The sequence below is a fragment of the Excalfactoria chinensis genome, chromosome 6 (assembly GCF_039878825.1).
Source record: "Excalfactoria chinensis isolate bCotChi1 chromosome 6, bCotChi1.hap2, whole genome shotgun sequence".
NCBI classification, from domain to species: Eukaryota; Metazoa; Chordata; class Aves; order Galliformes; family Phasianidae; genus Excalfactoria; species Excalfactoria chinensis.
The window spans coordinates 35275106-35288830 of record NC_092830.1 but is presented as its reverse complement, the minus strand read 5'-3'; the positions used below and the strand labels follow the sequence as shown (position 1 = coordinate 35288830).

The 13725-nt window shown below is 49.1% G+C and overlaps 1 protein-coding gene across 2 annotated transcripts in view; it reads left to right on the top strand.

Moving 5' to 3' along the window:
* The first annotated feature begins 4499 nt into the window (after nucleotides 1–4499).
* Nucleotides 4500–13725, top strand: part of ADAM12 (ADAM metallopeptidase domain 12) — a 154059-nt gene continuing 144833 nt past the window's right edge. The window contains exons 1-2 of one of the 2 annotated variants that reach the window (XM_072340304.1): nucleotides 4500–4532; nucleotides 4681–4963. In XM_072340304.1, the coding sequence (XP_072196405.1) occupies nucleotides 4858–4963 (106 nt within the window). In that variant the 5' untranslated portion in view covers nucleotides 4500–4532; nucleotides 4681–4857. Of the gene's footprint in view, nucleotides 4533–4680; nucleotides 4964–12318; nucleotides 12698–13725 lie in introns of those variants that run through there. The other variant, XM_072340305.1, reaches the window with a different exon arrangement.

Sequence of the window (13725 nt, the reverse complement as noted above, 5' to 3'; positions counted from 1 at the left end):
AGCAAAGCTTAAAATGATGCTTCTTGCAGGTAACGCAGGGAGCAGGCTGGGTCCTCTGGGAGTGGATGTAGGGTGCCAAGGGTGCAAGGTCACATCCCTCTGCTTTGGGCTTGCAGTGGTGCTGGGCAGGAACGTGAGAGCACCCCAAGGACATGCAGTGCTCTGGGGCTGCACAGCCACACCAGAGCCTGGCTCTGATTTATGGAGATGAGAGGAAGGGAACAGGGAGGCTCCGTGGCTTGGGGGGCTGCTCTCAGAGCTCTGTGTTTGCATGACCGAGGGTTTATGCTACAGGAAAAGAATGTAACGAGGGAGAGCGTGAGGTTTGGGTCTTTGTGTTTTAACTGCTGAAGAATTCAGGGGGTTGCTGTTGTTGTGGTGAAGGTCCTGTATCCTTGGAGCGGTGGGTTTCTTTGTTTGCCCTTCCTTGAGCTCCTCGTGGCTTTTTCACCCTTGGCCCTGTTACAGCAGGCTGCAACAGGCTGTGTAGTTTCCCTATAAAGCACTATAGAGAGCTTAATCAGCACTACAGCTGACCCTCCTCCCTCGTTTTGCTGGAGAGAAGCTATTTTTCAACACGGTGTTGCAGAGGAGTGGGGCAGGGCAGGAGAGTGATGTGCTCATGCCCCAACCACTGTCCCTCCTGTGATACTTGAATATCAATCCCAGAATGGCTTTGGTTGGAAGGGATCTTAAAGCACATCCACTTCCCACCCCTGTTGTGGGCTGGCTGTACCCCCAGCTCAGGCTGCACAGAACCCATCCATGGCCATGGGCACCTCCAGGGATGGACACCATGGCATCTCCCTTGGCCTTTTTCCATAGAAGGATGTAATTTTATAATGCTTTATCGTTCAGTCAAGGTGGGACTCAGTTTAGTGTCTTCGTTGTCTAAAAAGAAATGTACTTCAAAACCTTTCAGCACAGGGGCTCTGCAGTGAATGATGTGATGCAGTGACACAGCTTCCCAGGGAGTGGGGAAGAGGGGGTCACCAAACCAGAGAAGCTCCAGAGCCATGGGGATGTGACACTAGGCATGGTGGGGGTGGGCTGGGGTTGAGCTTGGGGATCTGAGAGGTCCTTCCTAGCCTTAATGATCCTGCGATTCTTTGAATTCAGTGTTACAACCTCCATGGGCTGCAGCCATCCTTGGCTCCCTACAAGGGCTGTGTTCCTTCCAGCACCCACAAGGCCATCTCTTAAAGAAGCAAGCTCTGCTCAAACTCAGCTCTGTAAGCATCTCTAGCATATGTGCAACCAAGGAGACTCTCTGTGGAATTAGGGACAGCAGGTAGGTACTGGGGATTGGGGTACAGGGCAGTGATGGCAGTGGGGTGCTGGGTGGTGCTGCCTCTGCTCAGAGGTCAGAGCAATGGTGGGTGAATTCAGCATCATGGGACTTTTGGGACAGGATGTGGACAAGGCTGAGAGCAAAGCAGGGAGCTGCAAAGGGGAAGGAAGGGAGGGGCTTATCTATTGATAGCACAGGGGTAAGCTTGCTGAGCTTGCATTGCATTTCATGGGCTTAACACCTCGCTTGGGGCACTCAGCACAGCTTGAGGCAGCGTGACAGCCCAGCAGGGTGTGCACACGCTGTGAGATATGCAGAATGGAAACTTGCCCTCATAGATCAGGAAATCTAGAGAATGCAACTTCTCCCAAGTATGCGCAGTAACCACCCGGATCCATGTAACAGAGCAAGTATTTCACCCCAGAGCACAGAGCGGATGGATGCTATTCCTGGGAGCGTGCTGTTGGAGCACTGGGACGGGCCTGCAGCAGAGCTCTGTGGCGAAGGGTCAGGCCATAACACGCTCCATCTCCGCCTGTTAATTACAGAGCGCTGCAATCTGCCCCTGCAGTCACCATTCAGCAGGATCTAGATTCTGCAGAGAGTTAATGAAGTGAGGGAGGGCTGGAGACACAAAGTCTCAGTGGCTGGCGGGGGGGACAGGCAGCTTTCAAAGGGAAAAGGGATTTTTTTGTTTTGTTTTGTTTTGTTTTGTTTACAATAACTGAAGCAAAAAACTTCAGCCTGGAGGCCCCAAAAATGCAGATGCCTGTAGCAAAGCCCAGGCAAGTCTTCGTGCCTTTTGGCACGTATAGGAATAGAAAGACTTGCATTTCTGGATAGCACTCGATGCTGCAGTTACTGGATATCTGAAAGCAGATGGGTCTACAGCAGCAACTGACTCCTCACAGCTCTTTCTGCCAATGGGAGTTGATGCTTCCCTCAGTGCATCTCCTGTTGTCTGCACTGACCCTCCTGTCACGCTCTTTCCAGGTTAGTTATTCCGTACTGGTCTTTTCCATACGTCTCTCTTCTGAACTGACCTTTCCGGTGCCATGTGAAAAAGAGCTTCTGCATGAACAAGTAATTTGATGAGCAGAGTCCAAACTTACTGTCTGCATCCTGATACAGTCAGATGTGAGCTGTGAAAAATCACGTGGACTTTCTACATGGATTTTTCATGTATAGATGCAAGCTGAACATTAAGCTCCTCCAAGCTGCCCTTTCCAAGTGGCACAGTGGCAATGGGGAGGGAAAGGCCCCCTCAGATCTTTAAGGCTAATCCCAACCCATCCCACTGTGCCCATCACTGTGTTGCTCAGTGCCACACATCCTCAGTTCCTGAATGCCTCCAGGGATGGTGACCCCACTGCTCCATGGGCAGCCTGTTGCAATGCCTTCCAGAGACAAAACTGTTCCTGACATCCCCCTGATAATCCCCTTGATAACCAGGGGGAAGTGAGGGAAGAATAAAGGGAAGCGATGCAATGGGAAGCTGAGCCTTACGGCTGAGTGCCAGCAGCCACAGTGTGTGCCACCCTCTGCCTGTCCTAACAGAGGGGAATGGCCATGAGTTTGGTGATGGGCTGTAAAGACAGAGTGAAAAGATGTCTGAGCTGTTCACACCACGCTGCTACTGTGGGGCAGCCCTAAGCCAGCACCGAGGGAAGCACATCTGGGAGAGAATAGTTACACAGGGTTGAAGTGAAGGAAAAATAAATAGAGCAAAGGAAAATACGGCCAGGCAGGAAGACAAGGAGGAAAAGGAAAAAATGAAGAAGAAAAAATGTGTAAGTAGCAAAAAGACAAAGGTAAATAGGAGCCGGGAAGCAGTGACGCCCCCCCTTCCCCCCCCAGCAGCACTGAGAACAAAGCTGCAGGAGGCAGGGAGCGACCTGCCGGCTGGGGCTGTGCCCCTTTGAAGCAGCCCCACAACCTGGATGCAATTTTCATTTCCTGCAGGGAAACTCACCCTTGTTCTTCGTAAGGGGATAAGCCAGGCCTCATAAAACTAATTGTGGGAGGTGGTTTGACATGAGAAAGGAAAAGTCAAGGCTTGGCCTCTCCTGGGTGCAGAGCAGTGAAACAGGGGCACTGCAGGTTAACTTTGCTTTTCCCTGTTGGGTTGGTTTTGGTTGGTGTTTTACAGAAGGGTTCTGAGAAGGCTGTGAATATTACTGCTGTTCACCAGAGCCGTTGCAGTTCGGTAGGGTTCCTTCCAGTCTGAAGGGCAACAGAGATGGTTAGTTTCGGCTGTAAGGGATGAAACCACGCTGAGCCTACCTGCTAACATGTAATTGATAATGGTGAAGCAGGGATCATTTTGCATTTAGGGACTTGAAGCTGTACATAAAATCACAGAATCTCTAAGGCTGGAAAAGATCCCCAAGTCCGACCCATGCCCGCCATGCCCACTGCCCATGTCCCTACAAGGAACCATGGGGCCATCAGGGTTGGAAAGAGCTCTCAGATCCCCAACCCATCCCATCATGGAATCATACAATCACAGAATGGCCTGGGTTGAAAAGGCCCACAGTGCTCATCCAGTTCCAACCCCTGCTGTGTGCAGGGTAACCAACCAGCAGCCCAGAGCCACATCCAGCCTGGCCTTGAATGCCTGCAGGGATGGGGCATCCACAGCCTCCTTTGCAACCTATTCCAGTGCATCACCACCCTCTGGGTGAAAAACTTCCTCCTAAGATCCAACCTAAACCTCTCATGCTCACATCCTTTCAGTGCCACATCCCCATGGATCTAGAACACCTCCAGGGACAGTGACACCCCCCCCCCCCCACCCCCCCACCTTGTGCCTTGTGTACCAGTTAACCAGTTATTTAATGTAGAAGGAATATGGGATCAACAGGCAGAAATCAGTATCAACATCCAAACTGCGAGACTGGGGAAAACTGACCCCAAAATAAAACTGCACTATGAAGTTATGTGTTGGTTTGCAGGACCGGGAACTTTCAGTTGCTCTGCAGCACCGTGCAACAACGCATGGGCACTCTGTGTGCTTTGGTGGCAAACCAAGGATTAGATAATCCGTGTTAGGTTATTCTCCCAGTTGGTAACGATGGTTTGAAAGAGGAAGGTTTGAACAAATGCATCTGCCCGTGTGTTGGTGGGTACTTAAAGCAGAGCTCTGCGGGAAAGGGGGACGCCGGGCAGCTGCGGTGCGGTGGCAGCAGCGTGTGGGGCTCAGCTGTTTGGTGCAGGGAGCGCAGCCCGGCCCGGCCGGGAGGTTCGTTTGGTACAACGGTCAACAGAATTAGCCTTGCCAAAAGAGAGGGAAGGGAGGGAGGGAGCTGGGGGGGGGGGGGGGGGGAGGGGAGGAAATCTTGAAACAGAAGGGAAAAAAAAAGCACCAAACTTTTTTTTTTTCCCCTAAGAAAGCAGAGCCCAACTCATCAGCGGCTGATGCAGGAGCAGGAGGGGTTTGGAGTTAACTGCATGCAGGAAATCTCTCACATCCTGAGTCCCGGCTCGCTCCTCTCTGTAACTGTATATGATGGTGCTGCTCTCCAGCCCCAGCTGATGAAAGTTTGTCTCCCTCAGTCCGGGCTAAGATGTCAAAGCGTCTCCGTGCGGAGCGGCAGCGCTCCCCCGCTCCGCGTCCCTCCGTGCTGCTGCTGAGCCTCAGCGCGCTGCTCCTCGCATCACCCCGAGCGAGAGGTAAGTCCCCGAGATCCGCAGGCGGACGCGGGGAGGGTTTGCAGCCCTTCCTCAGCCCGAGCTCCATTTCCAGGCGCTGCTCCCCCGCCCCGGAGCCCCGCGGTGCCGGGCGCTGTGCGTGCGGAACTCCCGCATCCCCCTCCCAATACTTCGCTCCGCGTTTCTCTCCCCGGGCCCCGGGCAGGGGGTGGGGAAATACAGAGCAGGGAACGGGTTTGGGTTCGGTGCTTCCCAACTCAGCTCCACGGGCAGGATTTTGCTTCATCCCGAGTGAGCGCGGCCGGGAGCGGAGCTGCGGCTGCTGGGCGACCTGCGTGGGTCGCTGCCCCGTCCTGCTCCTGCCGTTCAGCAGCAGCTGACGGTGCAGATTTCGTGTGGCAGGGAGAAGGGAGGGAGATCCTCGCGTTGTAAGCGCATGGAGCACCGCTCAGCTGTGCGTGGGTCTCTGAGCGTTGGTACGAACTTTTGCTGTTCGTAACTTTAAGCTCTGTAAACTTTTGGTTGTCTCCCAAGTTTATGCACGGCGACTTTCCCCGGGACCGTTTGCTATGGGAAGGATATGGGGATGTTTCAGCACGAGTCAGCCTGAAATCCCAGGGCGGGCTGAGGAAGTCAATGCATTTAATTGAGTACTTAGGATGAGAGGTGGAACGATTTCTTCTCCAACAGAGCAGTGAGGCACTGGCGCAGCTGCTCAGGGAGCAGGGAGGTCATCATCCCTGGAGGTGCCACTTTGGGTGACACTGCAGCGAAATCAAAGGGCAGGTGGGAGGCTTGGATCTAACACTGAGATGAGAGAGAGAAACAGTGAGTGGTGTAGAAACCCCACGATCTGCACGATGGAATTCCCAAAGAACCGAGCTGAGTTTCTAAGGTTGCATTTGCACTGATGTTCTGTGGGAAGTGTCCATCAGCTTCATGTCCTCATGGCAGGTGTTGAGCAGCAGTGATGCCCACGGACTGTTGTAGCTCAGCTGGATTTAGGAATCCTCTCCTTTCATAACTCTTCCTTTTTCTTTCTTTCTTTTTCCCTTGTGCAAGTAGAGAACAGCTTCAGCCTTGCTGCTTTCTTGGTGGCAGATGTGCTGAAAGTCGTAGTCACCTGCTGTTATGGTTATATAACCCCATATGGTTATATGCTGGTGTACCTAATCCAAGTGATTTGCAGTGCTGCCAGGACACCCCCCATCCTTTTTTATCCTTCTTCTGCCAACGTGGTATTCCTGGGCACCTCTCTAAGAGTCACGTCTAGCACCTCTGAGATCGTTACCTCCCTCGAGGTGAGCCCACACTAAAGGCTGCTTCCCGGCCATTAAGATGCTACTTCTCTCACTCTCTGCAAACCTTCAGACAAAAGATTTCGTCAACTCCGACCAGCACTTGCCTGGTCTTGTCTGTCTGTGTCCTTTAGACAAAGGATTGCTCAGCCCTTGACCAGGATTTGCCCATCAGCGCTCCTCAGCAAGCTCGGAGACAAAGCTGCCAAAGAATAATCCCTTACACGTAGTGATAAGTCAAGCAGTCTGCATTGTGAAATGCCTCGAAAATCAGTTTTGAGATGTGATTGTTGGAAAAGGCAAGAGGCACAAATCCCCTGGGGCTGCCCTGGTGGCCGTTCCAATCTTGGACAGAAATTACCGAGTTACAGCCAGAAAACTTACAGTAGCCTCGCCTTTCACTTTCAGAGTGAATTCCTTTTCCAAATATCCCAGCTTTACAGTTGTGTTTGCCAGCTGCCAGAATTGCCAGCTCTTGGTTATTGTTGTCCTCATGGACTACATGGAGAGCTCACTGTAGTGTTGGCCTCGGCAAGAGAGCAAAGCTGATTCTGCTTTGTTACCCTGATGGAGGGTATCTCGAAGGATAAGATCTAATCTCACAGGTTTAGCCAGATGCCTAAAATTCAATCTCTGTGTAAGCTTCTGCAGAATCGAGGCCTTCGTGTATCTGCAGGGCAGGCAATGGAAGTGATGGTGTATGAAGGTGAACTCCAAATCAGTGCATGTTGGGAAGCCTCTTAAATCTCTTGAAGGTGTTGGGTATTGGCTGGCAGAGGAGTGGGAAGAGAGAAAATCCTAAGATTGCAGTCCAAAATTCTTTACCTTCCATTAAAGGAACTTTTCTGCCAGATTTCTTGTATTTTTGCTTCTGATCTCAACCGCATTGACCGTAACGGGAACAAATTACAGAGGCATCTTTCCCTGTCTCTCACTTCAGGACTGATCTCTCCGACATACTTTGAGCTCATTTCAAACACTGTCTTCTTTCACACCATCCGAGTGTGTGCGGTGGATATTTACGGTCTGTTTATAATCACCTCCTTGTCTGACGATTATCCCTATCTGCTCCCCTGCAGACAGCCTGGCACGGGCTGCCCCTGCCCGCGGGGCTCCATAGATCCCTGCCAAAATACACCAGCTGAGGACATTATGCCCGCTCTCCCCATCGTGTTCGCATCATTAGCTCTCCTCTCCCTGGCGAGCTGCCGGCTTGCTGCTGGTGTTTTCTCACCTCTTGTTTTCCTTGAGATTTTTGGGAAGGTCGCCATCCAGACACACTGAGCATCCCCGATCTCAAGGCTCCATTTTGGGCTGCTTTCCATGCAGAAGCGGGGCTGTGTTTATCTGTCGCTTCCACTGTCAGCTGCCAGCGATGCTTTTGATCATGAAATTCTGTTTTTAAAAAGCTGAATTCATATGAGGGCCGATTTGGTCCTCCACCAGCCTTGGTCAGACCTCTCACATCCTAATCCTGACTGATTTATCACTGTGCTCTTAACACATCTTATGCTGCCAGTGCACATTTCCCAGAGCCCAGCTGAGCTTCCTTTTATCAGTATTCACATGCGTGTCCCCTCCAACATTTTACAGTGCCAATGACCTAAGTCACACCTGCAGAGGCAGATCTCAGCCCCTGCATAGTGTCAAGGGCAACTCTGTGGCAAACTTGAGTGAAAACTACATGGCTTGGGTTGGTTGGTTGGTGTGTTGTAGGGCTGCTGCTGGTTCTGGAGGTGACAGCGCAGCACCGAGGACAATCCCTGTTGTTTCAGGAGGAACAAAACACAGCAGCAGGGCTGGATGAGGTGAGAAGCTGTAGGTGCCCCATTCCTGGAAGAGTTCAAGGTCAAGGCTGGATGGGCCCCTGGGCAGCCTGATCTGCTGGGGGGCAACTCTGCCTGTGGCTGGGGGGTTGGAATTGGGTGATCTTTGAGGTCCCATCCAACCCAAGCCATTTGATGTTCTTTCATTCCTGCCAACCCAAAGGCCTCTGTGATTTTCTGGGCTGTATTGAATCCATACCCTTTGATAAGAGGATGACAAAATAACCGAGGAGAGGTGGTGTTTTTCAGTAGACTCCCGATCCTGGAGGTTTTGTTTATCCCCAGGGTGATTTTGATGACCATAAGAAAGGATTGGTGATGCTTGTAACTCTGACCAGTCTTATATCTATCATCATTGTTATCTCAAAATAATGCTTCTATGCCTTTTATGGTATTTTTTTTTTCTTACCTGCATTTTTAAGCTTTTGATTGTCTTCCAGGTTGTGTAAGCTGCTGAACTTACTATTAGGAGATTCATTACTGATCTGAGTGCTAACGTTATCAGGAGAAGCCTCTTCTAATTATGATATTAAACTGCAGAGTCACCTTAATGCCTGTGAATTCACACCTGGCAGCGGTACAGCAGCACCACAAGTACTGGAGGTGAACGTACGGTTTGAGTTAGCAATACGCAGCCAAAGTACACACAAAGCATTTTCTTAAGGAAAAGACATGAAATCTTGTTATTTGGCTGTTGTAGAAACTTTGAAGAGCATGCATTCTCTTATCAGTAGTGGCATGACTTAAGCAGCCCTGCGGACACAGAACATCCGCTAACTGAAGGCATGTGCCCCCAGGCATTTGGGCTCCTTGGATTCTCATTCTTGCACTGATATTTACCTGTGTTTTTTTGCTGCTGGATAGTCTTTTTCCCCTTTCACTAGCAGTGGGAGAGGCCAAATACTGCTTGCTGAAAAGAATATACTCAGCATTGGGTATTTAGTGTCACTCAGGAGTTCAAGAATGCATGTTGCCAAATTCAAGTGTTATGGGGTTTTGTTTTGATGTAGTCACGTAAAAAAGAGAAAATTACTTCTGGGTTTCATCATAATGCTCCATTAAATGAGGTCAGCACATGGGCATGGCCACACATGGAGCTGGGCATCAGCAGTATCTGCATCTGGCAGTGCTGTCTGTATGCACCAATGCATTTCATCATGTGCTGAAGAGCCTCATTTCCATCAGCAGAGGAGAATAATTCAGCCCAGAGATAAATGGGCTGCATGGATCTGGCTCCTTTGTGCAGCTCCTTGTGCATCCTTTAACCTCTGGGACTGTTAGTGAACCCTGCCTGAAAGGATCTGAGGGCGTGCTGGTGGCATGGGAAGGTGTCCTGAATGTTTGCCCTGCCCCAAGGAAGCAATAAAAGTAAATGTTCATTATTCTCAAAGAAGGTGTGAAAGTTGTCAGTGATGGACCTGTCCAGTGCCAGTGGCACTTGTCACAAGGCTGCACGTGTAGACCTGGGCAGGTCAGCTGGACTCAACAGCATTAAGTAACTCTCAGTTCTCATGGTTCTTCCTTATTTCTTGAAAGGTGGATGATATAATTCAGCTTAGTACGGTGCACTTCATTTTCCTTTGTCCTGTATTGTATAACGCAAGGAGGAGGTATTTCCCTTACAAAAACTCATGATGGATATGAGCTCCCCAGCTCAGTAGCCCCTTTGCTTGAAAAGAACCACAGATGGTTTCCCCGTGAACATTTACCTAAATTAGCACTGAAATTTGCTTCAGCTGGGTTTGCTCTGCTTTCAGTGCCATCTGAGAACATCTGAATGAGCAATTTGTGTGCGTGTGATGGGCAAAACTGAAACTCCCACTCAATAATTTTATTCACTGGTGATTGTACATTGTATGCAGGATAGAACGCCCCTCAATACGGTTCCACTAAGGATTCCTTGTGTTCAGTGGGGGAGGCTATTAAATCATTGGAAAGAAAGGATTGTCCAGTACCTTCTAAAAGACTGAGAGGAAATAGTATTTTGGGGAGTAATTTTGAACTTAATTCAATGGCAAGCAGCCTTTCTTTGGAAGGGAGCAGCTGGAGAGGAATGCTGGATCTGGATTTTCTTGCAATGATGTGGACTCATCACTGAGAAGCGAATATGTTTTCTTTGATATCAGAGCTCTGTGGCTTGGTTGCATCTGTTCTCGTAAAGCACAGGTTATTATTTCTCTACCCGTATATGTGATACTTTAGGCACTGCCTCTCTGATGCTGAAGGGTGTGAGGCTGAGTTTGTAACTGGAATGAGAATCTCTAAGACTGGGATCCTTTGGAGCAGCAGTTCAGGAAGAAGATGGAGTGTCCCAGTAGTGTTGGGGGGATGCTGAGTTGAGAAAGGGCATCCTTCATTCTGGCATCATGGACATACTTGTGGGAAAGACAGGGTGCAACCCTCAGTATTTTTTACCTCTTGTTAGTCCTTTCCTGTTTGTTTCTATCAGAGAGGTTGACCAGGTCATTTTTAATGGTGTGCATCATGACTTGGAAACGAAGCTCACTTAAGATGGGATTTCCAGTAAGAGGACAAAAGTTCCCCGAAGCCATTATCATCATACAATCATCAGAGGTTATATCGCTTCCTTTTCAAAGCTGCTTTGGGTCTGAATCTAGCATTTATGATTTGCCCTTTGCTGCAAACACTCAGCACTGAGCTCTTCCATGGGGACCTCTGGTTCCCACCCATCACCTGGTGTGCCAAAATGCCCCCCAGGTCAGTGATTCTCTGGTTTTTATTTCCCAAATTTCAAAATATTCTCTTCTAGAATAATAATAATAAAAAGAAGACAGCTCTTTCTTCAGACTGATCCTGAATAGTAATTCTTCAGTCAAACAAAATAACATCTCCAATGAGGCTGGACAGCTGTTTCCCAAATCAAGTATATGGATGTATTTATGCGCAGCGATGAAGCTTGGTTTTTCACCATCTGAAATGCCCTGCAGCCTCTCTGCCCTTTTCTGCAGTCAAGGGCAAATGTTGTTCTCAAAAGCCCTGTTTGTCATGTTTTGTTCTGGAGGACGTTGAGATACACTGGCTTCTCTCCTCGAGCGCATTTCAATATGTATTTTGTGTAACGAGAACCCAAATCCTCCCCACATTATTTCTGCTTTAATCACACTGTGCTCTCCCAAGATTGCTTTAATCTCATTTGCATCAGCTGGAGTGACTGTGGGTGATGAGGAGTATTTCATCTGCAAACAGAGGCTGGGTGCACGCCTGGAAAGGAACTGCCTGTCCTGGCTTTGTTACAGCGGAGAGTGGTGCAGCATCCCGATGTGGGGAGCAGACATTCAAGAATTAGAATGAACAAAAGCTATTTCTAAGGTTTTCTTGAGGACCTGTCAAGTGTGATCGTTCCCTTTTAATTTTCCAGCAAATGGCTTTTTGACATGTGCTAACTCCAGAGGAGCGCGATGCTGCCCAGTGCAGCAGACAATCGTTTTGTAGCTTAGCCATGACATTGCTGTATATGAGAACTGAAAAGTTATATAGATATTACACCAATATATAAACCATGTGTGTTAGAAAGACAAGTTCAGCTCTGAAATATTTGACTTAGCTATGCTTTTCACTTTCAATTCGTGCCAAACATGTGCTGGAATGACTGATGGAGTCATACGGTTCCCCGAATAAAGCACTTTATTGTGCACAGACTTAGAGCCTCCCAACAGTTGTATTACAGAAGCTTGAAGATTAAGATGATCCAACTGCATAGGGGGTATGTTCCACAATGAACATTTTGTTTTGCCTTTTTTTTTTCCCCCTCCCATCTCTCTCTCTCTTTTTTTGCCTTAAAATGTGTCATTGGTTTGCTCAGCTGGTCGCACGGCGATGCTGACCGTGCTGCCAAGCAGCAAGTGCCCTTGGAAACACTGCTGTGTCCAGGTTGCACCGATGGCTTTCCCTAATCCATGGGGTGTCGTGGGGGAGGGGGCTGCATCCTATTGCAGATCGTTTCATTGGCAGAATGGGGTTTAGGAAGGGAACAGCTCCTGCAAGAACAAGCGATGACTGGAGACACTTCTTCAGCTTATAAAGCTGAAATGTGAAAAAGCACGTTTGTGGTGCTGTATGTTAGAGGGGTCAGTGTGTCTCAAGCTCCTGATCAGGTGGGCACAGTGTGGGTACATTGCACAGCTGCACCCAACCAGCTGGACGCAGAGCTGCAGAGAGTGCTGGATACAGAAAAAGTTCTGCCTGTTGTTTTGAGCCCCTCATTACAAGAAAGACATTGAGGTCCTGGAGTGTGTCCAGAGAAGGACAGCAAAGCTGGTGAGGAGTCTGGAGCACGAGGCTTATTAGGAGCAGCTGAGGGAGCTGGGATTGCTTAGTGTGGAAAAGGGAAGGCTCAGTTGCTTTCTGTAACTCCTGAAGGGCAGCTGCAGTGAGATTGGGGTCAACATCTTCTCCTTTGTGTGTAGCTGTAGTGGAAATGCTGAGTCACAGCCTGAAGCACTGATTGAGCACCTGGTGGAAGGCAGGGCTAACCCAGGGGAGCTCAGGTGCAGCTGAGTGACCAGAAGGGCTGGAGCCAGGATCTGTCTCTTCCCACACCTCATTTAAAGGCTGGCAGTGGAGCTGAGGGTGTTTTGCTGGAGATTCTGCCTATCTGAGGTCTTCTAAAGGTAAGCAGGTTTTATTTTTTCCCCATGATTTCTGTTCTGAATAGGCGAAGAGATGGATGATGTGTATGAACTGGCCCAGCCATTGCAGTGTGCTGTGCACGTGCAGTGTGAGCTGGGCTCTGTGCTCTGCCAGGCAAATCTCTCTTTTCCATCAGCTCGTCTCATCCAGTCCTCCCTACATTGGGGAATGCTCGTCTCTTTGTTTATCATAAGGAGCAATACACTGTGCAGCCTGACTAAAAGCTTATTAATTTTAAGTAGAGGGAAATCTAAAGTGTGTCTGGGCTTCTTCAGGAGGCAGTAGCCCTTAAACTGTGATGCCACGTCACATGCATGGAGTTTGTTTTGCACAGAGCTTGAGGGAGCTGACATAGAAAGAAAAAGGATGACAAGTCTTTTAACTGCTTGGCCAACAAGACCTCGCGTGATAAAGTGCAAGGAGGAGCTGGAGATGTACATTGTAGATGAAAAAATATGTAAGCAGCACAGAAGTCTCTGACAGATAACATCTACTCAACTTGCTGTTTGTACAAACTGCCTTTAATCAAGAAGAATGAAGGGCACTATGCAGTCCTATGGGCTGCTCCTGGATCCAAGTGAAAATATGTAGAAGAGGCAATGAGTAGTGGAGGAAATACCAGCATGTCTATGTCTGTAATATCGATGGCACTGGGAGTTTGTAGAAGGGGACCAAGGTGATGGAAACCCTCCATTAGCACAGAGGACCATGGAGCTCCTCTCCTGGGAAGCCCTTTGGGAGGGCTGTGCTGGTGCTCTGAGCTGGGTGGCCCATAAGCAGAAGAGCAATTTGTGAGCCCTTGTTTTTTGCTTGGCATTCTTTGAAGCTGTTCAACCAGGCTGACTAATTAATCCAACCTAGAGGATTTACCTTTGTGTCTTTCCCAGTTTTTATTTGGGAAGGTTTCAGGTTTACCCATCAGTTCTATAGATACTGTCGTCTTTCAGAAATAGGCGCAGCATGTTGGTGTCCTGATCTTAAAACAGGGGAAAGCAAACAAACAAAAAAC